Source organism: Oncorhynchus tshawytscha, linkage group LG16 (genome assembly GCF_018296145.1).
Source record: "Oncorhynchus tshawytscha isolate Ot180627B linkage group LG16, Otsh_v2.0, whole genome shotgun sequence".
Classification (NCBI taxonomy): Eukaryota; Metazoa; Chordata; class Actinopteri; order Salmoniformes; family Salmonidae; genus Oncorhynchus; species Oncorhynchus tshawytscha.
Genome location: NC_056444.1, coordinates 16,616,969 through 16,644,875, shown reverse-complemented (window position 1 = coordinate 16,644,875; position 27,907 = coordinate 16,616,969). Strand labels below are relative to the sequence as shown.

Below are 27,907 nucleotides of genomic sequence, written 5' to 3'. Positions count from 1 at the left end.
CACACCCCTGACTCCAATGTGATAACAATACAGCAAAACAGATGAACAGGATTTCAATTTACTCTTGCAGGTGGCCAAAAATAACTATCTGACAGCCACACCCCTAATAAGCAGCACACCCAGTCTTCTGATCTGACCCGCTGGGTCATATCCCTATAACCCAGCATCAACAACCCAACCTTGTTATTTCTTACCTTTTACTGCAATGGGCAAATCAGGGTCACAGTGTTTCTTGGTAGTCTTAAACATATCTACTTTGAAACAAAAGTATACACCTCACACACATGGTTATGGGCTTAAAAAAAGAAGACACCTGTACCATGTCAGATATAGTTGAAATGTATTACATTTTGAGTTTGCAGCCCAATTTTACACTTATACACATCACAGAAGACTGAAATATAACAAAACTGTTAATTGCCATTAATTAAGAAAAATATTCACAACATTCCACCCATGAGGCCACTAGGTCATTTGACTGCAGGAAAGGTCTACAGAAAACAACCCAACTAAGTGACCCAATGCCTGCCAGCCAGCATTTGGGTCATCCTAACAACCCAGCATTTTTTTGTGTTTGTTTAGTGGTTTTTTGTGTTTCCTCCATTTCCCCACTCTACCTCTCTCTGTCCTTACGGTATACTTCCACTCATCCATATCTCTTCCCACTCTACCTACCTCTCTCTGTCCTTACGGTATACTTCCACTCATCCATATCTCTTCCCACTCTACCTACCTCTCTCTGTCCTTACGGTATACCTCCACTCATCCATATCTCTTCCCACTCTACCTACCTCTCTCTGTCCTTACGGTATACTTCCACTCATCCATATCTCTTCCCACTCTACCTACCTCTCTCTGTCCTTACGGTATACCTCCACTCATCCATATCTCTTCCCACTCTACCTACCTCTCTCTGTCCTTACGGTATACCTCCACTCATCCATATCTCTTCCCACTCTACCTACCTCTCTCTGTCCTTACGGTATACCTCCACTCATCCATATCTCTTCCCACTCTACCTACCTCTCTCTTCCTACTCTCACTCTCCTCTTTACTCTACATTTTATTCCTAGCAGATCAATATTGACCATCTCAGCAGCCTGCTACAGCTCTGATATGTCCATGAGCAGATCAATGCTCTGTGTTCCTCCTCCCTGATGGATCAGAACCAGAAGCACCGTCACCACCATAACTCATTACTGAAGAGTTGACGGACTCCAAGAATACTCAAACAGAACTTGTTTAGGACGGCAAGACTTTATTTAACAGCATACTTCAGCATATGGAGATGTTCTCAAAAATCACACCCTTCTATAAACGTTAAAACGGGAGGCCCTAAAGCTTCTCCCTCGAGTGCCATACCAGACTGATTCTTCATTGGTTAATACAGAACGGTGGGTAGCCTGTGTGCAAATATTTTGAGTGTCGGGTGCAATGTAGTGCACGTTTGTGCGTGTTCAGCAAAATATGAATGACCTTGTAAAAAAGCAGATAAAACTACTCTCATCTTGATATAACCACACATGCAATCAAAAATACATATACCTGGTAGAGTCCTGTTTAATCACCCCCCTCTCAAAACGCATCAACAGCTCAATCCGACACAGCTTGGCCCATCTTTACTGTACTAGCTCAGTCCCTTAGTTTGGCTCTGGGTTGACCCCTCAACCCTTAAGGTCACTACCTGGCCCGTGTTACCTGGTCCCGTGCCAGCCTTTCATGGCTATAAAGCAAGGCGCTATTCTGAATAATGGATAGAGAGAGGCTGCATAATTCATCCTCTCTCTTTCCTGTATGACTGGTGCCTTATTTCAGCAGACACCGTGCCTCTGTGGCGCAGCCACGCCACCACTCAGATGTCACACTATCACTGCAGCTCCCTCAGCGCTTATTATACACCAGCATTTAGCCCGGCCGGCAGCTTTGTGCTTCAAACCGTATTAACCATCGCTATTGTAATGACCACCGATTTAATGTGACAGTCTGATAGAGACGCTCAGTCAAATTCACAAACCAAAAGAGGAAAAACAATCCGTACAGAGTGAACTGTACAGTCAAAGGCATACAAAGTCAGTCATATGACTTAAAACACAGTCCATGCAAACTACAAACTCGACAGCTCAGTTGAAGATCCCACCCTCTGAAGGATTCTTGGTGAATCGGAGGTTCCCCAATTCACCCCACATCCTCCCCTACCCCCTCCCATTGTGAGGTCAGGATAGCGTTACCGACGGAGGCGCGTCGTCTGACCGCCTGACCCCTATGAGGTGCCATGGCTGTTCCTGTCCCCAAGGTGACCTCTAGTCAAGTCGTCTACTTCCTGGTTAAGGTTGACCTGCAGGTCTGCTGGTTGCTAGGACAGCCAGTGTGTCCAATTACTACAGCGACGGAGTGAATGGTGAGAAGGTGGAGCGCCTCTTTCCTGCAGTACAGGCTGGGGTAGTAATCCTCTCTCTGTCTGCTCTGCAACTTCCCCTACCTGCTAATCCATACACTGATAATCCAACAGGTGAGACCAGAGACTGTACACGCGCAATATACATGTATACTTAATCCCATATACTACACTGTACTGTTCACTCACACACAATTACAGCAGTGACGCATTTTGTATTTACACATGCAACGTCCCCCAACATGCAGTTAACTACTCCCTTGCTCTCACCCTCTCACTCACTCTTCCCCAATCTAACTCAACAGTCAACACCCAAACACTTGCATGCATCTATGTGCATGCTTAAAGGATGCCATGTGCATATGCATGGGACATGGGTACGTGTGCTTTATTTACATGTATGCAAGCATACCATGTGGTTCTGTGTGTCTGTATGTATAGTAAATGCGTGTGTTTGTTAATGTGTACTAGATCATGTGAAGTGAATACATGGTGATCAATACAGTATGGGTTTGTGGTAATGACTGGAGCGGAGTCAGTGGAATGGTATCAAACACATGGTTTCCAGGTATTTGATGCCATTCCATTCGCTCCCCTCTGGACATTATTTATGAGCTGTTCTCCCCTCAGCAGCCTCCACTGGTGTGAATGCTAATCAAGTGTATTTACTACAAGCACATGCAGTGACTGTGCAGAAAGGCAGACCAGCCAAGTCCAGCAGTCACCAGCCCTGGTCCTAGAGAGTAGTGTTTCTCTGGTATCAGGGTTAGTGATTACCACTGTGCTCTAGGCCAGGGTTGGGGTCAATTCTCAATTGAAATTCACTCATTACATAGAATTGTCCCCGACCGCTGCTCTAGTCATTATAGGCTACTATTCCAGTGCATGCACTAGTGAACTCCAAGATGTGGGGAGCGCCAGCCAGGCCAGCCTGTGTAAGACAAGACTCCAACTCACTTTTTTCAAACCTGTTAGCGAGTCGGGAGCGCATGGCGGCCACTCCGACGCCCAGCTCTGGGTCCAGGTGGTCAGGAGACTTCTCCTGCCTAATGAGAGTCAACACTAACTGCTCTGGGGGAGAGAGATCGGGCCACCAGCCGCGGGACGGGAGAGACAGAGATCAGGGAGCAGGCCACCAGCCGCGGGACGGGAGAGAACAACACACAAGACAGAGGGTCAGTCAGTAACGCCACTGTGGTCCGGGGCCGGGCGCACACAACAACACACACACACGTGAGTAAGTCAATGATGTGTGTCTGTGTGTAGGTGAGTGGTGAGTTCAGGTGTGAGTCTGGAAGAGGCAATTGAAATTGAGTTTGTGTGTGTGTGCATGCGTATGTCAACTGTATGTGTGTGTCTCTGCTTGTGAAAGTATGTCAATGCTGTTGGAAAATGGTTGACATTGTCTTGAGTCCTATGACAGTTGTACAACACTGCTCCTTTGTGGTCAACTGGTCTCATTGCCTTCTGAAGTTTTTCTGCAGCTCACAATACTCACCGTACCAGCCACACGTCTGTCCATAGAGACCATTTATTCCCAAATGGTCTCCTTAACAACCTAGAAACATAAAGGAGAGCCGCACACTCTAGGAGCTCAGAGGGAAAAATATTTATGTCCAACGCTTCGACAGACAAGCGGTCTTCGTCTGAGCTCCTAGAGTGTGCGGTTCTCCTTTATGTTTTTAAGTGTTCCACTCCGCTAGCCAGCACCTCGCCTAAATAGGTGTGCTTTTCTTTCACCTCTAGATTATCCTTTACAACCTAGCAGCCATGACAACCAGGAATTATTTGTCTCCAACAGACCCGCCTCAGACACACAGACAATAAACCTGATTTATCTCATTATATCCTTATACCTGGTAAACAAACCACACTTATTTGGGGACTGTACACACAGAATAGTAATGTCGCCCAATGCTCAGTGAAGAACTGTCAACATCTCCCTTACATGTCACTGTTTGGTTTGCAATTGAAGCATCCAGTTAACCGAATAGAGAATCTCTAAACACTGTAGTACTGAGATCAGAGAGGGTGATCCAGCTATACTCCTTCACAATACCTGACATGACTTCACCTGCAGAATACACACTTCGTCAGAATACATGCCTGGATTTCACACTTGGATTAGCATATGTCCATCGAGAGTAAAGATTTGGCTTTGAATGCATGAGCAGCTAATAGTGTGGACTCTCTGCACGTGTAGGACAGGTCACTCTCTCCTGTCAGAAGACTAATTATCTGTGTCACATATAGGATGGGTCACTCTCTCCTGTCAGAACACACCTTATCTATGTGTCACATGTAGGATAGGTAACTCTCTCCTGTCAGAACACACCTTATCTATGTGTCACATGTAGGATAGGTAACTCTCTCCTGTCAGAACACACCTTATCTATGTGTCACATGTAGGATAGGTAACTCTCTCCTGTCAGAACACACCTTATCTATGTGTCACATGTAGGATAGGTAACTCTCTCCTGTCAGAACACACCTTATCTTTGTGTCACATGTAGGATAGGTAACTCTCTCCTGTCAGAAGACTAATTATCTATGTGTCACATATAGGATGGGTCACTCTCTCCTGTCAGAACACACCTTATCTATGTGTCACATGTAGGATAGGTAACTCTCTCCTGTCAGAACACACCTTATCTTTGTGTCACATGTAGGATAGGTCACTCTCTCCTGTCAGAACACACCTTATCTATGTGTCACATGTAGGATAGGCCACTCTCTCCTGTCAGAACACACCTTATCTATGTGTCACATGTAGGATAGGCCACTCTCTCCTGTCAGAACACACCTTATCTATGTGTCACATGTAGGATAGGTAACTCTCTCCTGTCAGAAGACTAATTATCTATGTGTCACATATAGGATGGGTCACTCTCTCCTGTCAGAACACACCTTATCTATGTGTCACATGTAGGATAGGTAACTCTCTCCTGTCAGAACACACCTTGTCTTTGTGTCACATGTAGGATAGGTCACTCTCTCCTGTCAGAACACACCTTATCTATGTGTCACATGTAGGATAGGCCACTCTCTCCTGTCAGAACACACCTTATCTATGTGTCACATGTAGGATAGGCCACTCTCTCCTGTCAGAACACACCTTATCTATGTGTCACATGTAGGATAGGCCACTCTCTCCTGTCAGAACACACCTTATCTATGTGTCACATGTAGGATAGGTAACTCTCTCCTGTCAGAACACACCTTATCTATGTGTCACATGTAGGATAGGTCACTCTCTCCTGTCAGAACACACCTTATCTATGTGTCACATGTAGGATAGGTCACTCTCTCCTGTCAGAACACACCTTATCTATGTGTCACATGTAGGATAGGTCACTCTCTCCTGTCAGAACACACCTTATCTATGTGTCACATGTAGGATAGGTCACTCTCTCCTGTCAGAACACACCTTATCTATGTGTCACATGTAGGATAGGTCACTCTCTCCTGTCAGAACACACCTTATCTATGTGTCACATGTAGGATAGGTCACTCTCTCCTGTCAGAACACACCTTATCTATGTGTCACATGTAGGATAGGTCACTCTCTCCTGTCAGAACACACCTTATCTATGTGTCACATGTAGGATAGGTAACTCTCTCCTGTCAGAACACACCTTATCTATGTGTCACATGTAGGATAGGTCACTCTCTCCTGTCAGAACACACCTTATCTATGTGTCACATGTAGGATAGGTCACTCTCTCCTGTCAGAACACACCTTATCTATGTGTCACATGTAGGATAGGTCACTCTCTCCTGTCAGAACACACCTTATCTATGTGTCACATGTAGGATAGGCCACTCTCTCCTGTCAGAACACACCTTATCTATGTGTCACATGTAGGATAGGTAACTCTCTCCTGTCAGAACACACCTTATCTATGTGTCACATGTAGGATAGGTCACTCTCTCCTGTCAGAACACACCTTATCTATGTGTCACATGTAGGATAGGCCACTCTCTCCTGTCAGAACACACCTTATCTATGTGTCACATGTAGGATAGGTCACTCTCTCCTGTCAGAACACACCTTATCTATGTGTCCTTTGGGACTTTTGTACTTTGGGACTTCATGCACACACTTGACATTCTCTTTCTTCTTCCCTTTCCCTCACATCCTGTGTGTGTGTGTGTGTGTGTGTGTGTGTACATCAGTGGAGGTTGCTGTGGGGAGGATGGCTCATAATAATGGCTGGAACGGAGTAAATGGAATGGCATTAAACACATTGAAGCCGTGTGTTTGATGTGCACTACATGATCAAAAGTATGTGGACACATGCTTGTCCAACATCTCATTCCAAAATCATGGGCATTAACATTGCCTTGGTCTCCCCTTTGCTGCTATAACAGCCTCCACTCTCCTGAGAAGAGGAGAAGCTTCCATTCAGCCAAAAGCGCATTAGTGAGGTCGGGCACTGATGTTCGCTGATTAAGCCTGGCTCTCAGTCAGCGTTCCAATTCATCCCAAAGGTCTTCAATGGAGTTGAGGTCTGGGCTCTGTGCAGGCCAGTCAAGTTATTCCACACCGACCTTAACAAACTATTTCTGTATGCCCTCGCTTGTGCATGGGGCATTGTCATGCTGAAACAGGAAAGGGCCTTCCCTAAACTGTTGCCACAAAGTTGGAAGCACAGAATTGTCTAGAATGTCATTGTATGCTGTAGCGTTAATATTTCCCTTCACTGGAATGAAGGGGCCTAGCCCGAACCATGAAAAACAAGCCCAGACCATTATTCCTCCTTCACCAAATTTTACAGTTGGCACTACACATTGGGACAGGTCACAGTCTCCTGGCATGTGCCAAACCCAGATTCGTCTGTCAGATTGCAAGATGGTTAAGTGTGATTCATCACTCCAGAGAATACGTTTCCACTGCTCCAGAGTCCAATGGCGGTGAGCTTTACACCACTCCAGCCAAAGCTCGGCATTGCACATGGTGATCTTAGGCTTGTGTGTGGCTGCTCGGCCATGGAAAACCCATTTCATGAAGCTCCCAAATGAACAGTTCTTGTGCTGACGTTGCTTCCAGAGGCAGTTTGGAACTCGGTAGTGAGCGTTGCAACTGAGGACAAGCGATTTTTATGCGCTTCATTACTCGGCGGTCCCGTTCTGTGAGCTTATGTGGCCTACCACTTCATGGTTGAGCTGTTGTTGCTCCTAGACGTTTCTATTTCATAATAAGAGCACTTACAGTTGACTGGGACCGCTCTAGCAGGGCAGAAATTTGCCGAACTCACTTGTTGGAAAGGTGGCATCCTATGACGCCGCCACGCTGAAAGTCACTGAGCTCTTCAGTAAGGCCATTCTACTGCCAATATTCGTCTATGGAGATTGCATGGCTGTGTGCTCGGTTGTATACACTTGTCAGCAACGGGAGTGGCTCAAATAACTGAATACACTAACTTGAAGGGGTGTCAACATACTTTTGTATATATATAGTGTATTTGATACCATTCCAATCACTCTTCTCCTGCCACGACCACGAGCCAGTCCTCCCCAACCTCCTGTGGTGCACATGTGTTTAATAAAACACATCTGTCAGTCATCAGTGTGTTTGACAGATCAGGCCAGTGAGGCCACCAGGCTGTAACAGCCTGGATGATTATGGCTAAAGTCCAGGTCAAAAGGATTGTGGGAAAGATTGAAGTTAACCAAGAAGAGCTGAGAAGGTGCAAAAGAACACAGTGACTGGCCACGTGGGACACGGACACACCTTCAAGAGGGCGAAGGAGAGTCTAATACGGGACTAAGGTGTGTGTGTGGTGGAGTCTGTTGAGAGAGTAGGTCTACAAAGGGTTGTTCTTTGATGTGTCTTCCTGTCTTGACTCCTGACGGTACTAATTAACCCAGAGTAAGAGCCATTTTCTGAACTAACTAATGATTTGGGGTTGAAGTAGTGATGTCCAGGTATGGAAACCATATTGATGCCGAACTCACTTGTTGGAAAGGTGGCATCCTATGACGCCGCCACACTGAAAGTCACTGAGCTCTTCAGTAATGCCATTCTACTGCCAATATTCGTCTATGGAGATTGCATGGCTGTGTGCTCGATTGATGCTGTTCTCCCTTTCACTCTGATGGGGTTCTTTAGCCTGGAGACAGATTGATGCTGTTCTCTCTCTCACTCTGATGGGGATCCCTAGCCTGGAGACAGATTGATGCTGTTCTCTCTCTCACTCTGATGGGGATCCCTAGCCTGGAGACAGATTGATGCTGTTCTCTCTTTCACTTTGATGGGGATCCCTAGCCTGGAGACAGATTGATGCTGTTCTCTCTCTCTCACTCTGATGGAGATACCTAGCCTGGAGACAGACTGATGCTGTTCTCTCTCTCACTCTGATGGGGATCCCTAGCCTGGAGACAGATTGATGCTGTTCTCTCTTTCACTCTGATGGGGATCCCTAGCCTGGAGACAGATTGATACTGTTCTCTCTCTCACTCTGATGGGGATCCCTAGCCTGGAGACAGATTGATGCTGTTCTCTCTCTCACTCTGATGGGGATCCCTAGCCTGGAGACAGATTGATGCTGTTCTCTCCCTCACTCTGATGGGGATCCCTAGCCTGGAGACAGATTGATGCTGTTCTCTCTTTCACTCTGATGGGGATCCCTAGCCTGGAGACAGATTGATACTGTTCTCTCCCTCACTCTGATGGGGATCCCTAGCCTGGAGACAGATTGATGCTGTTCTCTCTTTCACTCTGATGGGGATCCCTAGCCTGGAGACAGATTGATGCTGTTCTCTCTTTCACTCTGATGGGGATCCCTAGCCTGGAGACAGATTGATACTGTTCTCTCTCTCACTCTGATGGGGATCCCTAGCCTGGAGACAATTTGACCTGACCCAGTTGGCGCTTCTCTCTCTCTCTCTCTATCCTGACAATATGCCCTCGCTGCTTTCTATTTCTGGAACCTGCTGGAGGCAAAGCACAGTCACACACAAACACACAGCAGCCCCACAATGTACTTGTGCCAGCACTCATGGACATTCAGCCACACAAGTTTCCAGGACAATCCCTCTAAAGCCCCTATAGACGCAAGAGCAAACAAACTGTTCTCTCATCTCCAGCGGCATCGCTGTCAAACCTGCCCCTGTGGCGATGCCAGCTATCTCCCAAAACACTGACCTCCTCCCCTTTAATCCTTGCAGCTCGACCAAAAACCTATTTTGGCCCACAGCACTCACTCCCTGACGCAGCCAAAATGCAAATAATCATGCTAGGACGCTGTGTGTGCATAAGAGTCCGTGGAAATATAACTATGCGCTGTGTGGAGGGTGCAGTGCAACGATGTGTTCGGCTGTCCCTGTAAATGCAAAAGGCGCATCTGTGACGCATTACTTTTTTTTTCCGGGGACAAAGGTGCATAGAATAGCAACCCCACCACCACCACAAAAAAACAACAACATTATGCTGCACAGCTATATAGGCCTAGAAAGCACATATCTGGTGTCCGCCTGTCTGGGCTCCACGTGACTTTAACAGATGATCGCCTTCCGGCAAGGGGCTTAGAATAAGATCAATTAAATAGTCACGTGCCCTTTAAGTCATTGAAGGTGTTAAGCTCTCCCACAGTGCCGCCGAACTAATTTACGTGCTCAGAAAAAAAAGTCATATTCTGACAGTATGCACCCTGTACCATTTACAACTCTCCCAGAGAAAAGAAAGACATTCCTTGGAAAAATACATAGGCATTTATGTCTAGCCTACATAGACTACGCGCAAAGAATGGGTGCGAGCACTGTTTATAGTGAGGCCATGACAACTCGGTCCCGCTCACCTGCAATAACCTCCATTTACCCGGCTTTACTGTCATATCTGCAGCATCATTAATACATCATACAAAGCATTGGAAATTGGTTCAGTTGAAGCGCAGCGCCCCCATCCCGAGTCTGTCTGTGCCAACACAAGAATAGCCCTGTTGTTTGTACTGACTGTATATGACAGGCGTAATAAGCAGCTGCACCGCCACCCGTGCCGCAGTCCTGGGCTCAACAAGGCTATCCCAATCCCAATCCTAAAGCCCCACTAATATAACACGCATAGGCCTATAGAATTGGACCGATTGTGCCATTAGAACCAAGTCCTCACTGCAATGTTTATGTCACTGCAAGTTCGATCCCTATAGCTACCAATGGAGCTGTACTAGCCTGTACTATAAGCTACTGTACTATAGGCTACATGCCTCCGCCCCTCTTGTCATGCTTACCTCCCTCGCTGTGGATCTTCTTCGATCGCCGGTTGAAGTACATCCTGATCTTGAGCCGGGGGTCTGTATTGGCCTGGAAGAGGGCGACCGGGGCGCTGGCATGCCGGTGGCTCACGTACAAAGCGGGGGAATGCGGGCCCGGGACAAGGCTGCGTTCGCTGGGAGATGAATCATGTTCGATCGTTGGACGAGGGACGGCGATGGGTCGGCTCAGCAGTGACGAGAGCGCGCATAGGGGTGAAACGTGTTTGTGCGTGCGCGCGTCCTCGGCCAAGATCACAAAAAGCCTGATCCGTTGCATAAGTAGGATCCTCGCGTGAATCTCGTTCCTTCATCCTGATTCACTTTGCTTCAATTGGACATTCATGTAGCCGAGTGTGTGCCCTAAGTTAAGTCTAATATCACGTCAAGCATAAGAATAGCCTAACTCAGTCAGTAAGCCTAGTTGGGCCATAGACGCAGAAAGGCCAACACTTCAGAGGTAGGCTAAATAGATAACTACTAGGGAATATGGCTATTAGCACTTCGGTACTATGACCATTTCACATGTGCATCTTTGATCATAACCTCACTGTCCTACTTAGTGTAAGGTTAATCTAATTGCATAGGCCTGAGTAACTTCTAGCCTACTGAGTGAAAGAGCCATTTAAATCAAATTAAAGTTTAAAAACCCAGACTTGTCATGATATGATAGGAGGTACAGTTGTTCACACCACTGGGAGACAATGTCATTGGAGATGTGGGAAAAGACAGTGGTCCCGTGGGAGGAACAAAGTCCCCAGTGGGAAGCAAATAAAGGGCTCACAAATTAACTCCAGGCATAACAAAGCTGTATTTAATTCCCTTGTTAAGGAGCAGAAGAAACCCCTTGTGTTTATTTATATTACATAGTAACAGAATACATATTAATCTTAACTGTTTTTTAAAATCTCATCACATACCACATTCAATATTTCAAAGTTTGTTTCTCATTAAATAGGAACAGAATAAATATTCATTTCTGAATTTCGGTGGCCACAGACGCTCTCTTTCTTAGATGGACATTCAGGCGACTGACTGATGCTTCTCCAGAACCATATTAGACATTCTGTTTAATCACTTCCTTCAGCGCTAACACACACACACACACACACACACACACACACACACACTTCAGTACAGAAAGAGCATTGTTTCCTGTATCACATCCCTGTCTAATGAGTCTGCTTGGAACAAAGTTAGTATGAAAATGACATTAAACCCCCCCTGCCCTACATGGACACCAATACCACTGGTCTCCAGTCCTCACCATGTCATACTGTAGTTGTGAACACTGCCTCTGGTGGTAACAGGGTGATACGGCCTGCAGGGAAAGCCAATTGAGATCTAAGCCAGGCTAATGGAGGAAGACACTGATCTGAAAGGATTGGATAGATGTAGAAAATGGATTGAGTGGAGGCTCCACCATTCTGCTTTCACCTAGTCATTCCTTTCAGGTTTGTGAACATGAAACTATTACTTAGGTGATAGAAATCAGGCCATGACAGGCAGGTTCTCCCAAAGCAGGGGCTTTAAACACAGACATTAGAGCAGGGGTGTTAAACTCATTCCACAGAGGGCCGAGTGTCTGCAGGTTTTTGGTTTTCCTTTCAATTAGACAGACCTAGACAACAAGGGTGAGGTGAGTTCCTTACCAATTAATGACCGTAATTCATGCATCAAGTACAATGGTGGAGCGAAAACCCACAGACACTCTGCCCTCCGTGGAATGAGTTTGACACGTGTGCGTTAGAGGAGTGGGGGATGATGATTGAGGAGTTTAGGAGTCTGGGGATAGGGGGGAGAGCGTACTACAGAACAGATACTCTCCATCTCCCAACAGAAGAATTATTCATCAATGCCCAGGAGTAAACAAGAGAACAGCACTATAAAGTTTAAACATTTAACAACGCAAAATGGTCCTTCCGTTCCTCCTTCATGTTATTGCATTATTTGCCTGTCTCCCTATCAGACGAGTCCAACTACAAGTGCTTGCTGCTAAATTACCTCACACACTTATTTGCTTTAGATGTTTCTTTCTGACTTGTGTTACTAATAGTGTCAAAGGCTGAAACTAATTTGAAGAACTATTGGAAATCCACCGTGGATCTATGGGGTTCGATGGCTAGGTTTAAAGAGCTGGAACAGGTAGGCAGACATCAACAACATTCTAGGGACCACTGGCCAAGTAAAATGTAATTAAAAAGGTCAAATAGAACCACAATAGCCTTTGTCCAAACACATACACATGATAGAGGACACTTTAAAAAGGGTTGTTGGAGCTTTAAATTGAAGGATTCCAATATTAGCTCGAACTTAATGTTTTCTGCTTAAAATGCAACGAGGATGACTCTTCCCAACCCCAAAACACAGGCGGCAGTGGTGACATATTTACACATCGTCAACCAAATCAAGTCTACAGAAGCGACTGACTGTGTGACATCACAGCGTATCAGGTGAAAGAGTTTGAGACTGATCAGCAGCGGCTAGCTATAGTAGCTCTTTAAGCTAAGTGCTATCTGTAAATGTGGACCTCAGAAGCATTGTGACAGAGGCCGAAGAGAAACAAGACAAGAAAAAACATTTCAAAAAAACAAAAGGTGCTGAAAATAAGTCTAAAAAAATAACACTTTAATTCTCTGCATTAGCCACCCCCCACCCCTTTGGGTTCTACCATTTCAGAGTGAACACAATGAATATTTCAATGGTAAATGAAAACATTAAAGCTCTATGTACATGTACCGTCCTCTCTGCTCGGGCATGCTCAGTTCGGCCAGCAGGGGGCGAGGTGGAGCCGGTGGTGTTCTGGGGTCAGGGGATTCAAGGGGTCAGGGCAGGGTCAGTCCTGGTGAGCAGGGAGGATGGGCTGCCTGCAGATGGGGCAGGTGTTGTTCTCAGAGAGCCAGCGGTCGATGCAGTGGATGTGGAACTCGTGGGCGCAGGGCAGGCGGCGCAGCTTGTTCCCTTGGGCATAGTCGTTGATACAGACACTGCAGGCGCGCCCCGCTTCCCCCTCCAGGCTGGCCTGGCCATAGGTGCGCGTGGCTAGTATGTCAATCTGCTCTTTGGTCAGGCCGCGCGGGTGCTCCTCGTCCTCCTCGTCGTTGAGCAGGAAGAAGTGGGCCAGCCGCAGGATGGGCAGCGTGCCGTTCTCTACCAGGTTGTTTGTGTCCCTGCTCATCGGCCGACCGTCGTCGGGGGTTGGGATTCCACCGTTGTCACTCCCACCTAACCTCCCATGCACTCCTTCCTCCTCATCACCCCCCCCCTCTCTCTCAGTCTCTGTCTCTCCTGCCTGGCCTCCCGCCACAGTTCCACTCTCATTACTGTGGCTATGGTAGGTCTGTGTGGTGTTGGTGTTAGCATTGGGTCCTGCAGGGTCCTGGTGACCGGGAGTACCCTCAGTGGTCTCAGCGTCAGCCTCCGTCTCCATGAGGGAGCTGAGCTCCCCGAAGCCGGTCATGATCTGTCTGAGGATGGAGCGCAGGGCGGTGGAACTGGGCTCCCCCAATCCAGTCTCGCTGATCCTCCTCAGAGGGATCCGGATGGTGCTGACGTAGGTCCGGATCCCGGCCCGCTCCGAGCGGGAGATTGTGCGCCGGAAGCCCCCGCTGTCGCTCTCGAAGGTGACAGTGTTCTCGGCGGCGCGGGCCCGGGAACGGGTTCGGCTGGCGATGCTGTCCCGGTCCCGGTTCTCTCCCGGTCGGATGCGCCGCACCTGCAGATCCAGCATGATGGTGGGGTGGCGCCGCACCCCCCCTGCACCCCCCGACCCGGCCGAGTGTGCCTCTCCCTCCTGCTCACCTGCCTCTGGGCCAGGCTCTGCTAGTACAGCCGGCTCTGACACGGCCTCACCGGTCTCCATGGAGACAGAAGCAGTTCTGTTTCCGGGCTCAGCAATGTGGCCATTATTAGAGACACCATTTCCATTCCCACCACTAGGAGGCAAGGTAGCCGAGTTAGGGGCGGGGTTTCTCTGAAGAGGGGAGCGGCTGCGTCTCCTAGATGACCGGGAGGTAGTCCCACCTCCTGCTGCAGCCCTGCGGGTCCGGCCGCGAGATCGAGTCCTGCTGCTACGAGGCTCACGCCCCACAGACGCCACCTGGGGGCCAGACTGGGGCGGTACACGGGGGAAGTCCAGGGTAGGTACCCCCTCATCCTGCCCCTCCCCTGGGGAGGAAGCTCTGCTTGGGGGTTGGAGCTGTGGAGGGCTTATTTGATCCTGAAGGATAGGGGGGGTGATGGGGACTGGGGGTGGTGGGAGGTTGAGGGCTGCTGTACCGCTTAGCGCAGTAGGGGGGGGCAGGGGTGTGGTGAGGGGTGCGGGAGTCAGAGGGATGGTGGTACTACTGCGTGTACGGCGGATCTGAGCCCTCCTGCCCTGGGTGGCTCGAGGTAAGGGATAGGTGGAGGGCCGGGCAGGGGTGTAGGGGGCAGTGCGTATGGAGGCTGAGGAGGCTGTGGATGGAGGGGGGACAGGGGACAGCTCTGAGGGGTCGGGGGCATCACTGTGCTCCCCTGGCTCTGGCTGCTCATGGTTGATGTTGATCTCCAGGCTGAAGCGGAACTCTCCACTGTTGGGGTTGGTGCGGCTGACCGCGCGCCACGTCTGGTTGCCGCTCTGGCCACTGCGCGTGGCGTTCCCTGTGCGTCGGAAGGTGTTCAGCCACTCCAGCAGTGAGTCGCCGTTAGACGTCTCTGCTCCCGGCTCAGCAGTAGCTATACAGACAGCAGCTCGTTACTGAACTGAGTCAGTTGTAATTATCTAGTAATACTTTGATCAATAATATATCAAATGAACTGAGTGAGTATACAGCAGCAATTAGGCCATGAACCTTTTGAGACCCATAACAATCTGTCAGTTTAGGTTATACAGACCCTTTAGCATTAATTTCCCACAGTAAGCCCTATAAGCCCATAGAACCACGACCACCGCTATAGCTCTTTACTCCTACCTGCCCCTCCCTCGCTCTCCTCCCCCTCAATGCTGCTCCCCTCCTCCTCTCCGGCCTCAGTGTTCTGTGGGAGTGGTTCAGGGCGGGGCTGAGATGACACACGCTCCTTTGCCCCGTCCAGGCGCTGCCGTAGCTCCTCCGCTGTCACCTCACCTGGGGAACAACATGTCCCCTTTTAGGTCAAGATGGAGGACTTATATGCTTGATTGTCCAGATTCATTTTCAGCCCTTAGTAGCCAACATGAAGCCATTACATTATAAAATGTGATAGTTTTATTACACAATGTGTGTAGGCCTATATTAGGGTGCATTAGCAGGTTTCAGTCTATTGGGTTGGGACAGGGCTGCAGTCCTATGGTTATTGTTTCTCCATGGCATTAATTAGCGACACTAATTGGATAAGGCAGGGATGGGCAACTACGGTCCTCAGGGGCCGGAGTGGTCACACCTTTCCTCCATCTCTAGAAAACACAGCTGATTAAACTAATTTAATTTTAAATTGAAGATCATGATTTGTTGATTATTAGAGTCAGTTGTGCTGGAGGGGCAAAAGTGTGAGACCAATCAGGACACTGTAGGACTGGAGTTGCCTATCCTGTGGTTGTCCTGGTACAAATTAGCCAGTTATTTAAAAAGAATGAGGAAAACCAGCAGACACCTCTGCCCTGGGGGACTGGAGCTATGCAACCCTGTGTTAGGGGTTCTAGTGAAGTTACGTGTACTAGGTTCCTCTCACCAGGTGTGCCCAGCAGGTTGCTGTCTCTCATAAGGCGGTACTCTTCCTCACTCAGCTCGTTGATGAAGTGATAGTACGCCTCCTCCCGTCGAAGACGCTCTGCCTGACGCCGCCGCTCGTCTCGCCCGCTAGGAGGGTCCATCACCATGGAATCCGCTGTGGCACACAGAGGGCAGTAGGTGGGGTGTCAGAAATGTGGAACACCTGGCTGGAACTTACCTGGAACGTACTGCTTTAGTAATACATCCATCATTCAATCATTAAGTTGAGATCACAGATATTTTGATTCTATACAACTGACAAACATGGATGAGAACGAGACTTTACAGACCATCCAATTCCCTGGGGAAAAACCTCAGGTCAACAGTTTTTTATAACGATCAATGCAATTATGTGACATTACCACATCAGACGCCTTCACTTTATTAAACGTGTCCCCACCTTTAGCCATAAACCATGTCAAAACAACACTATCCATTCTGCTGTGGGATGAGACATGGCCAGTAAGAGGTCGTCTGAGACATTGCTAAGTAATTGCGGACTATTCTTTGGGTGCTGAAATCAGTCGTTTTTATCAACTTCATTTTATGTGACGGAGCTAGTCGCTGATCAACTACTTAGTAAATCGGCTACAAAAATCAAACCTGAGTTCCGACATCTAGCAGACTAACCTTCCTAGATTCAGAAACCTCCACACAACAGCATCGATGGCACACCGATAGACCGCAATGAATATTCAGTTGGCAACAATCATGCCATTTAGAGAAATATTCCAGCCTCTACAAAACATGCCATGTTGGAGAACACAGGAGAAAGGACCAACAAAAAAAACTGACGCTAGTGTCATCCTACTAGCTACCAATCACCGACGCAGGAACGATCACACAGCCACGTCGGAGGAGGGACATGACAAAGAATAGTCGGGCTCCATGTAAGTTCACTATGTAGAGGACAAAAAAAATCGTCGCCTAACCATTGCAACTTAAATATATAAGCGTCTCCAACTAATAAAAATCTTCACACCTATACGCCGGTTTCACATTGCCTTTCAAAGCGGCGAGCTGTCATTTTGAATGCGCAACGCATTTGTTAGTTGTCGACAGCTAGCTATCTGGTGTAAGGTTTCGCCAACAAATAAGACAATTATTTTAACGAGTAACACACGAACTGAGTGCATACAATATTCAACCTAAACATAGTTTTTTAGCTCGAAAATATGGAGTTGACAACAAAATGTAAAGGTATTTTTGTACCTGACACAGCAGCTGTAATATCGACGCGTTTGCTTCCCTCTCCGCTCTGATTACAATGTAGCCAAGATGGGACCAACTGTGCTACACTTCTCACTGTTCGATCAAAGACCAGCAGTGTCAGATTAGTTCCTACCTTACGAAACCGCACGACTACATTATTAAAAGGTGCCGATTATAACAGATAATTGTTGTGTTAAAATCAATCTATTCATGTGTTTAATTGTGAAGAGGACTGTTTTCAATTTGAAACAGGTTCTTTTTCACAAATGTATTTTACATAATCACGCAGTTGATAATTTTCTACCAGCAGTCTGAAGGTAAATATTTGAATAGATAGCAATGACATCCCCCCCCAATATCCGTGCGCATATCTTGACTCCTCTTTATGCCTTTATTAGACGCCAGAATTATCTAATTTTGGATATCCAACATCAGATTATGATTAAGGAGTGGCATAATTGTCATGAAATGTGTAGAGGAAACACTTGAACTGGCTTCAGAGATGCCAGCACCAAAGTTCTGATCATAAAACGTGATGTTTTTGTGTGAATAGTACAATTTGTATCCCCTTCAGGTTACAAAGAGTTAAAATCCACGTGGTGTTCTAAACATATAGCCCCGTCCATTTCTGTGCAATAACGACATTTTACGACAGTGCCGTGCGTGGTTTTTCAGTTCTCCAGAGTGATACCGGCTGGAGAAACGCAGTAGCAAGATAATACAAGAGAACGGGGAAGCTAGTTTTACTGCCCATACCTGGCCCTTCGTCGCCGATAAAAAACCTGCGTCTTCTCTGGTAAACATAAACCTAGCCGTTAAATGTGTAAATAGGGCTGAGGAGAGAGCGACGCGAAGGAAGGCAACAACAAATTCTAACTGGGGTTGTGAAGTAAGTTGCCTCCCAAGCGGCGCTTTAAAAGGAAGCAGAAGATAATTGACCTAAACAACAGAGAGAATGGACTACGATTTCAAAGTGATGCTGACCGGAGAGAGAGAACGTGTCGAGGACCTGTTTGAATACGAGGGATGCAAAGTGGGAAGAGGCACCTACGGTCATGTATACAAAGCAAAGAGAAAAGATGGGTGAGTTGATAATGAGAGCCAGTAAGAAGGCCCTCAGGTCCACTAGTCTCCCAATAAAACAACTCGGTTTGTCTTGGTTGCTCTTGTTTTCAAGGCCCCCTCTCCGTTACACCTATTTGTAACTCGTAGTACGGGGAACATTTTAAAGAACCAACTGAATAAACTCAGTACGTCATAGCACTTGGAGAACAGGGGCTCGAGTTCCATGACAAAGCTGATTTGAGCACTGACCTCAGTGGCCCAGAACTTTATTTTATTTAACCTTTATTTAACCAGACAAGTTAGTTAAGAACAAGTTCGTATTTACAATAACGGCCCTCCAAAAGGCCTCCTACGGGGGCTGGGATTAACGATACAATTAAAATAAAACGCGATAAGAGAGACCTAAAACAACAGCATGGTAGCAACACATGACAGCAACATGGTAGCAGCACAAAACATGGTACAAACATTATTGGGCACAGACAACAGCACAAAAGGCAAAGAAGGTAGAGAACAATGCATCACGCGACGCAGCCACAACTTTCAGTAACTAACAGCTGTGCAATGTGTTAGCTAAATCCACCAGCTAACCTTGCTGTATTGTAGTTAGTATGCTAGTATAATGCATTTCAAATCCGGTATAGTTTTAAAATGACGCCTGCGCTCGCAGATGAAACGGAACAGAGCGGGGGATGTTGTAACAACATTGTATGTGGGGTATTGCAGTCATCAAGCAAGTCTAGCTCCAAACAGAATAACGAGGATATTTTTGTATCAAATTATGCCGTATCATTTGTTTGCATTTCGAGATATAATATTTTCGCAGTAATATGGACAAACTGAGTGAAGTAGGCCAGCCTTTGTGTGATAGCCTATTACAGACGCAGCCAAGCAAGTCAGGTGCAGTCGCGCGCAGGGAATGTTTGGTTTGGCTGGTTTGAGGTGTCTGGATCGGCCTGGCTACACAATACATAATAATGGGTTTACAGAAAGCAGTTTTATCACCAGGTGCTTTACATTGTATGGCACTTTACATTGTATGGAGGAATCTCACCCCCTCTAATAATAGAAGGAAAGTGTTTCAAATCTCAAAAGGAGGGACATTAAATGTATACATGTACATATATTCTGCATGGATTAACACAGTGAAGAGGCCCCCTTCATATAGATGAGATGGACATGATAATAAAAGTGATCCTTCTATTGGCCATGTTACTCTCTTTACTATCATGTCTTTTCTCCCTAGTATGTAGTGTGGAATAGAAAACTATGCTGTAGGGTGTGCTGTAGGGATGCATAGATGTGACATTTTTGGCCGATACTGATATCTGATATTTTACATTTGAGTGTCCTTTTTTTAAGCATTCTAGTACAGTTAAATAGTTAACACACACGGACATAGCGGTCTAAGGCACTGCATCTCAGTGCAAGCGGTGTCACTACAGTCCCTGGTTCGAATCCAGGCTGTATCACATCCGGCCGTGATTGAGAGTCCCATAGGGCAGCACACAATTGGCCCAGCGTTGGCCGAGGTAGGCAGTCATTGTAAATAAGAATTTGTTCTTAACTTACTTGCCTAGTTAAATAAAGGTTACACACACACCACACCACACTGACCAAAAAGTTATTTTGTTGGCATTTACGTATGTCCCCATTACCTGTAAAACATCATCAAACCTATTTCTTTCACTTACTTGCTGTGCTGTTTCATTGTTAATTTGTTCAGTCGTTTCATTCTCAACCAGGATTTCATCACACATGTCAAACAGTGAAGTTTCAGCTCTGTCTGTCCGTGGCCTCTCTTCCTCGGTGCCCACTGTCACTGTGTCCGTTTTCATCTTGTCCAGCTGTCTGTGTAACATTTCACGTAAACCCTGTTTCTTGTCTGCATCGAAGTAGCGGTCCTTGTTCCTAGCACCGAGCATGGTGGCGACGCAGTAAAGAGGCTCAGAGAGAATACCACCGAATCACTTGTTCACAGCCTCGAGTACTTTTGTAAAGTTAACCCCACGGTCTGCAGTTTTGTTGAGCAGGCGTTTCAGTGCCATGACAGAGGGTTAGCTTATTTCTCCAGTCAGTTGTTCAAATGGTGCTAAGTGTGTATATGTTCTCAAATGCCATTGAAATGGCAGCAGCAGCGGTATGAGAACCTGCACCAAGACTGCTTCCATCACGTGGACTGGGAGATGTTTCGTATTGCGTCAGATAACAACATTGACGAATACGCTGATTCGGTGTGCGAGTTCATTAGAACGTGCGTTGAAGATGTCGTTCCCATAGCAACGATTAAAACATTCCCTAACCAGAAACCGTGGATTGATGGCAGCATTCGTGTGAAACTGAAAGCGCGAACCACTGCTTTTAATCAGGGCAAGGTGTCTGGTGACATGACCGAATACAAACAGTGCAGCTATTCCCTCCGCAAGGTTATCAAACAAGCTAAGCGCCAGTACAGAGACAAAGTAGAATCTCAATTCAACGGCTCAGACACAAGAGGCATGTGGCAGGGTCTACAGTCAATCACGGACTACAGGAAGAAATCCAGCCCAGTCACGGACCAGGATGTCTTGCTCCCAGGCAGACTAAATAACTTTTTGCCCGCTTTGAGGACAATACAGTGCCACTGACACGGCCTGCAACGAAAACATGCGGCCTCTCCTTCACTGCAGCCGAGGTGAGTAAGACATTTAAACGTGTTAACCCTCGCAAGGCTGCAGGCCCAGACGGCATCCCCAGCCGCGCCCTCAGAGCATGCGCAGACCAGCTGGCCGGTGTGTTTACGGACATATTCAATCAATCCCTATACCAGTCTGCTGTTCCCACATGCTTCAAGAGTGCCACCATTGTTCCTGTTCCCAAGAAAGCTAAGGTAACTGAGCTAAACGACTACCGCCCGTAGCATTCACATCCGTCATCATGAAGTGCTTTGAGAGACTAGTCAAGGACCATATCACCTCCACCCTACCTGACACCCTAGACCCACTCCAATTTGCTTACCGCCCAAATAGGTCCACAGACGATGCAATCTCAACCACACTGCACACTGCCCTAACCCATCTGGACAAGAGGAATACCTATGTGAGAATGCTGTTCATCGACTACAGCTCGGCATTCAACACCATAGTACCCTCCAAGCTCATCATCAAGCTCGAGACCCTGGGTCTCGACCCCGCCCTGTGCAACTGGGTACTGGACTTCCTGACGGGCCGCCCCCAGGTGGTGAGGGTAGGCAACAACATCTCCTCCCCGCTGATCCTCAACACTGGGGCCCCACAAGGGTGCGTTCTGAGCCCTCTCCTGTACTCCCTGTTCACCCACGACTGCGTGGCCACGCACGCCTCCAACTCAATCATCAAGTTTGCGGACGACACAACAGTGGTAGGCTTGATTACCAACAACGATGAGACGGCCTACAGGGAGGAGGTGAGGGCCCTCGGAGTGTGGTGTCAGGAAAATAACCTCACACTCAACGTCAGCAAAACTAAGGAGATGATTGTGGACTTCAGGAAACAGCAGAGGGAACACCCCCCCCCATCCACATCGATGGAACAGTAGTGGAGAGGGTAGCAAGTTTTAAGTTCCTCGGCATACACATCACAGACAAACTGAATTGGTCCACTCACACAGACAGCATCGTGAAGAAGGCGCAGCAGCGCCTCTTCAACCTCAGGAGGCTGAAGAAATTCGGCTTGTCACCAAAAGCACTCACAAACTTCTACAGATGCACAATCGAGAGCATCCTGGCGGGCTGTATCACCGCCTGGTATGGCAACTGCACCGCCCTCAACCGTAAGGCTCTCCAGAGGGTAGTGAGGTCTGCACAACGCATCACCGGGGGCAAACTACCTGCCCTCCAGGACACCTACACCACCCGATGCTACAGGAAGGCCATAAAGATCATCAAGGACATCAACCACCCGAGCCACTGCCTGTTCACCCCGCTGTCATCCAGAAGGCGAGGTCAGTACAGGTGCATCAAAGCTGGGACCGAGAGACTGAAAAACAGCTTCTATCTCAAGGCCATCAGACTGTTAAACAGCCACCACTAACATTGAGTGGCTGCTGCCAACACACTGTCAATGACACTGACTCAACTCCAGCCACTTTAATAATGGGAATTGATGGGAAATGATGTAAATATATCACTAGCCACTTTAAACAATGCTACCTTATATAATGTTACTTACCCTACATTATTCATCTCATATGCATACGTATATACTGTACTCTATATCATCGACTGCATCCTTATGTAATACATGTATCACTAGCCACTTTAACTATGCCACTTGGTTTACATACTCATCTCATATGTATATACTGTACTCGATATCATCTACTGTATCTTGCCTATGCTGCTCTGTACCATCACTCATTCATATATCCTTATGTACATATTCTTTATCCCCTTACACTGTGTATAAGACAGTAGTTTTTTTGGAATTGTTAGTTAGATTACTTGTTCGTTATTACTGCATTGTCGGAACTAGAAGCACAAGCATTTCGCTACACTCGCATTAACATCTGCTAACCATGTGTATGTGACAAATAAAATTTGATTTGATTTGACATTCTTGAGCATGCAATTTCGTACTTTCCTCAGTAGGAAATCCTTGTTGACCCACTGTGCTGTCAGACTCTGCATGCTCATGGGGCTGCCATCGCTTGTCCAAATGTCAGTCGTGAAGCTAATAGCAGTGACGCCCATATCAAGTAGCATAATGAATTCCATTATCTTGGCGTTAATGGATTTCGCCTTTTGAGTTGTCTCGCTGAAATTTTCTTAGTCTTTCAAATGACTGCTCAACTTGAACTTGTTTAGTTGTTGGAAGTGTGCGCTTAGTATTTTTCTGCTTTTGTTCTGTGTAGCGCTGTATTTTTCGTGGCGTTATTACTGTAGTATCTGGGATCTACATCTGTTTATATTAGTTACTGTGCTGTTACTAAGCAGTAATGCATTACGGCAGTGTTACGTTACTACACCTAATAGGAAATGCACATGCGCACTGGGATGCCGGGAACTGTAGAGCACGAGAGGTTTTGACTAAACGAAAACTAACTGTACTCCCGTCTCCTGCCTGGTCATTTCTCCACAACACAAATATTACAGTGGCGACGAGGTGATTAAACTACATAAACGGACATTGCTTGAAGGGAAGAATGTTGCGTGGGTAATGAAACTCAAAATAATTATGTAATTTGCCAGTTATTTTTTTATTTTCTTTCGCCAGTAGAGAAGGCTAAGCACTGCTAGCACTGCTAGTACAGTATTCAGGAGCTGCCAAGTAGCAAGACTATTGGAGTCCAGAATAGCGACACTGCCCTCTGGTGGTAAAAAGATTTTTAACCGGTCTCATTGAACCCATTGAAATTATTTATTTATTTAACCTTTATTTAACCAGGTAGGCAAGTTGAGAACAAGTTCTCATTTACAATTGCGACCTGGCCAAGATAAAGCAAAGCAGTTCGACAGATACAACGACACAGAGTTACACATGGAGTAAAACAAACATACAGTCAATAATACAGTATAAACAAGTCTATATACAATGCGAGCAAATGAGGTGAGACGGGAGGTAAAGGCAAAAAAGGCCATGGTGGCAAAGTAAATACAATATAGCAAGTAAAACACTGGAATGGTAGTTTTGCAATGGAAGAATGTGCAAAGTAGAAATAAAAATAATGGGGTGCAAAGGAGCAAAATAAATAAATTAATTAAATACAGTTGGGAAAGATGTAGTTGTTTGGGATAAATTATAGGTGGGCTATGTACAGGTGCAGTAATCTGTGAGCTGCTCTGACAGTTGGTGCTTAAAGCTAGTGAGGGAGATAAGTGTTTCCAGTTTCAGAGATTTTTGTAGTTTGTTCCAGTCATTGGCAGCAGAGAACTGGAAGGAGAGGCAGCCAAAGAAAGAATTGGTTTTGGGGGTGACTAGAGAGATATACCTGCTGGAGCGTGTGCTACAGGTGGGATATGCTATGGTGACCAGCGAGCTGAGATAAGGGGGGACTTTACCTAGCAGGGTCTTGTAGATGACATGGAGCCAGTGGGTTTGGCGACGAGTATGAATCGAGGGCCAGCCAACGAGAGCGTACAGGTCGCAATGGTGGGTAGTATATGGGGCTTTGGTGACAAAACGGATTGCACTGTGATAGACTGCATCCAATTTGTTGAGTAGGGTATTGGAGGCTATTTTGTAAATGACATCGCCAAAGTCGAGTATTGGTAGGATGGTCAGTTTTACAAGGGTATGTTTGGCAGCATGAGTGAAGGATGCTTTGTTGCGAAATAGGAAGCCAATTCTAGATTTAACTTTGGTTTGGAGATGTTTGATATGTTGATATGGATCTGGAAGGAGAGTTTACAGTCTAACCAGACACCTAAGTATTTGTAGTTGTCCACGTATTCTAAGTCGGAGCCGTCCAGAGTAGAGATGTTGGACAGGCGGGTAGGTGCAGGTAGCGATCGGTTGAAGAGCATGCATTTAGTTTTACTTGTATTTAAGAGCAATTGGAGGCCACGGAAGGAGAGTTGTATGGCATTGAAGCTTACCTGGAGGGTTGTTAACACAGTGTCCAAAGAAGGGCCGGAAGTATACAGAATGGTGTCGTCTGCGTAGAGGTGGATCAGAGACTCACCAGCAGCAAGAGCGACCTCATTGATGTATACAGAGAAGAGAGTCGGTCCAAGAATTGAACCCTGTGGCACCCCCATAGACTGCCAGAGGTCCGGACAGCAGACCCTCCGATTTGACACACTGAACTCTATCAGAGAAGTAGTTGGTGAACCAGGCGAGGCAATCATTTGAGAAACCAAGGCTGTCGAGTCTGCCGATGTGGTGATTGACAGAGTCGAAAGCCTTGGCCAGATCAATGAATACGGCTGCACAGTAATGTTTCTTATCGATGGCGGTTAAGATATCGTTTAGGACCTTGAGCGTGGCTGAGGTGCACCCATGACCAGCTCTGAAACCAGATTGCATAGCAGAGAAGGTATGGTGAGATTCGAAATGGTTGGTAATCTGTTTGTTGACTTGGCTTTCGAAGACCTTAGAAAGGCATGGTAGGATAGATATAGGTCTGTAGCAGTTTGGGTCAAGAGTGTCCCCCCTTTGAAGAGGGGGATGACCGCAGCTGCTTTCCAATCTTTGGGAATCTCAGACGACACGAAAGAGAGGTTGAACAGGCTAGTAATAGGGGTGGCAACAATTTCGGCAGATAATTTTAGAAAGAAAGGGTCCAGATTGTCTAGCCCGGCTGATTTGTAGGGGTCCAGATTTTGCAGCTCTTTCAGAACATCAGCTGAATGGATTTGGGAGAAGGAGAAATGGGGAAGGCTTGGGCGAGTTGCTGTTGGGGGTGCAGTGCTGTTGACCGGGGTAGGAGTAGCCAGGTGGAAAGCATGGCCAGCCGTAGAAAAATGCTTATTGAAATTCTCAATTATGGTGGATTTATCAGTGGTGACAGTGTTTCCTATCTTCAGTGCAGTGGGCAGCTGGGAGGAGGTGTTCTTATTCTCCATGGACTTTACAGTGTCCCAGAACTTTTTGAGTTAGTGTTGCAGGAAGCAAATTTCTGCTTGAAAAAGCTAGCCTTGGCTTTTCTAACTGCCTGTGTATAATGGTTTCTAGCTTCCCTGAACAGCTGCATATCACGGGGGCTGTTCGATGCTAATGCAGAACGCCATAGGATGTTTTTGTGTTGGTTAAGGGCAGTCAGGTCTGGGGAGAACCAAGGGCTATATCTGTTCCTGGTTCTAAATTTCTTGAATGGGGCATGTTTATTTAAGATGGTTAGGAAGGCATTTAAAAAAAATATCCAGGCATCCTCTACTGACGGGATGAGATCAATATCCTTCCAGGATACCCCGGCCAGGTCGATTAGAAAGGCCTGCTCGCTGAAGTGTTTCAGGGAGCGTTTTACAGTGATGAGTGGAGGTCGTTTGACCGCTCACCCATTACGGATGCAGGCAATGAGGCAGTGATCGCTGAGATCTTGGTTGAAGACAGCAGAGGTGTATTTAGAGGGGAAGTTGGTTAGGATAAATCTATGAGGGTGCCCGTGTTTAAGGCTTTGGGGAGGTACCTGGTAGGTTCATTGATCATTTGTGTGAGATTGAGGGCATCAAGTTTAGATTGTAGGATGGCTGGGGTGTTAAGCATGTTCCAGTTTAGGTCGCCTAGCAGCACGAGCTCTGAAGATAGATGGGGGGCAATCAGTTCACATATGGTGTCCAGAGCACAGCTGGGGGCAGAGGGTGGTCTATAGCAGGCGGCAACGGTGAGAGACTTGTTTTTAGAGAGGTGGATTTTTAAAAGTAGAAGTTCAAATTGTTTGGGTACAGACCTGGATAGCCTGCAGAGTTCTGTCCTACTATCTTTGCAGTAGATTGCAACACCGCCCCCTTTGGCAGTTCTATCTTGTCTGAAAATGTTGTAGTTTGGAATTAAAATTTCTGAATTTTTGGTGGTCTTCCTAAGCCAGGATTCAGACACAGCTAGAACATCCGGGTTGGCAGAGTGTGCTAAAGCAGTGAATAGAACAAACTTAGGGAGGAGGCTTCTAATGTTAACATGCATGAAACCAAGGCTATTACGGTTACAGAAGTCGTCAAAAGAGAGCGCCTGGGGAATAGGAGTGGAGCTAGGCACTGCATGGCCTGGATTCACCTCTACATCGCCAGAGGAACATAGGAGGAGTAGAATAAGGGTGCGGCTAAAAGCAATAAGAATTAGTCGTCTAGAACGTCTGGAACAGAGAGTAAAAGGAGGTTTCTGGGGGCGATAAAATAGCATCAAGGTATAATGTACAGACAAAGGTATGGTAGGATGTGAATACAGTGGAGGTAAACCTAGGTATTGAGTGATGAAGTGAGAGAGATTGTCTCTAGAAACATCATTGAAACCAGGAGATGTCATTGCATGTGTGGGTGGTGGAACTAATATGTTGGATAAGGTATAGTGAGCAGGACTAGAGGCTCTACAGTGAAATAAGCCAATAAACACTAACCAGAACAGCAATGGACAAGACATATTGACATTAAGGAGAGGCATGCTTAGTCGAGTGATCAAAAGGGTCCAGTGAGTGGAGAGGTTAGTTGGGGGTCACGGCGATTTAGACAGCTAGCCAGGCCATCGGTAGCAAGCTAGCATAGGATGGAGGTCTGTTGTTAGCCACCTCTTGCGTTCCGTCAGTAGATTAGTGGGGTTCCGTGTGGTAGAGGGGATTAATCCAAATCACACAACAACAACAAAAAT

The 27,907-nt window shown here is 46.8% G+C and overlaps 3 protein-coding genes across 8 annotated transcripts in view; 1 reads left to right on the top strand and 2 right to left on the bottom strand.

Moving 5' to 3' along the window:
• atp8a2 (ATPase phospholipid transporting 8A2) overlaps window positions 1–10,939 on the bottom strand; it is a 64,571-nt gene extending 53,632 nt beyond the window's left edge. For 4 of the 6 annotated variants that reach the window (XR_006079030.1, XM_042298848.1, XM_042298851.1 and 1 more), the window contains exons 1-2: window positions 10,624–10,939; window positions 3,353–3,466 (exon numbers count right to left, since the gene is read on the bottom strand). Coding sequence is in view for 5 of the 6 variants with exons in the window: in XM_042298848.1 (XP_042154782.1) it covers window positions 3,353–3,466; window positions 10,624–10,924 (415 nt within the window). In the remaining variant the exon portion in view is untranslated. The remainder of the gene's footprint in view (window positions 1–3,352; window positions 3,467–10,623) is intronic. The other 2 variants (XM_042298849.1, XM_042298850.1) reach the window with 1 other exon arrangement.
• Window positions 10,940–11,436: 497 nt separating this feature from the next.
• On the bottom strand, window positions 11,437–17,717 carry rnf6 (ring finger protein (C3H2C3 type) 6). The gene is made up of 4 exons (XM_024374416.2): window positions 17,586–17,717; window positions 16,333–16,488; window positions 15,597–15,749; window positions 11,437–15,360 (listed from the first exon to the last, which is right to left on the bottom strand). Exons 2-4 carry the CDS (start codon window positions 16,478–16,480, stop codon window positions 13,481–13,483), a joined length of 2,181 nt encoding a protein of 726 aa, XP_024230184.2. The 5' UTR covers window positions 16,481–16,488; window positions 17,586–17,717; the 3' UTR covers window positions 11,437–13,480.
• Window positions 17,718–18,226: 509 nt separating this feature from the next.
• The window catches only part of LOC112215406 (cyclin-dependent kinase 8), a 29,646-nt gene continuing 19,965 nt past the window's right edge, over window positions 18,227–27,907 (top strand). Inside the window, exon 1 of the mRNA XM_024374414.2 lies at window positions 18,227–18,668. Coding sequence (XP_024230182.1) covers window positions 18,541–18,668 — 128 coding nt within the window. The 5' untranslated portion in view covers window positions 18,227–18,540. The remainder of the gene's footprint in view (window positions 18,669–27,907) is intronic.

Coding starts and splice junctions, on each gene's coding strand:
- rnf6 (XM_024374416.2), bottom strand. CDS start 16,480: ATGGTGATGGACCCTCCTAGCGGGCGAGACGAGCGGCGGCGTCAGGCA. Junction 15,750..16,332: donor CAACCTGCTGGGCACACCTG/GTGAGAGGAACC, acceptor GTTGTTCCCCAG/GTGAGGTGACAGCGGAGGAG. Junction 15,361..15,596: donor GGAGAGCGAGGGAGGGGCAG/GTAGGAGTAAAG, acceptor CTGTCTGTATAG/CTACTGCTGAGCCGGGAGCA.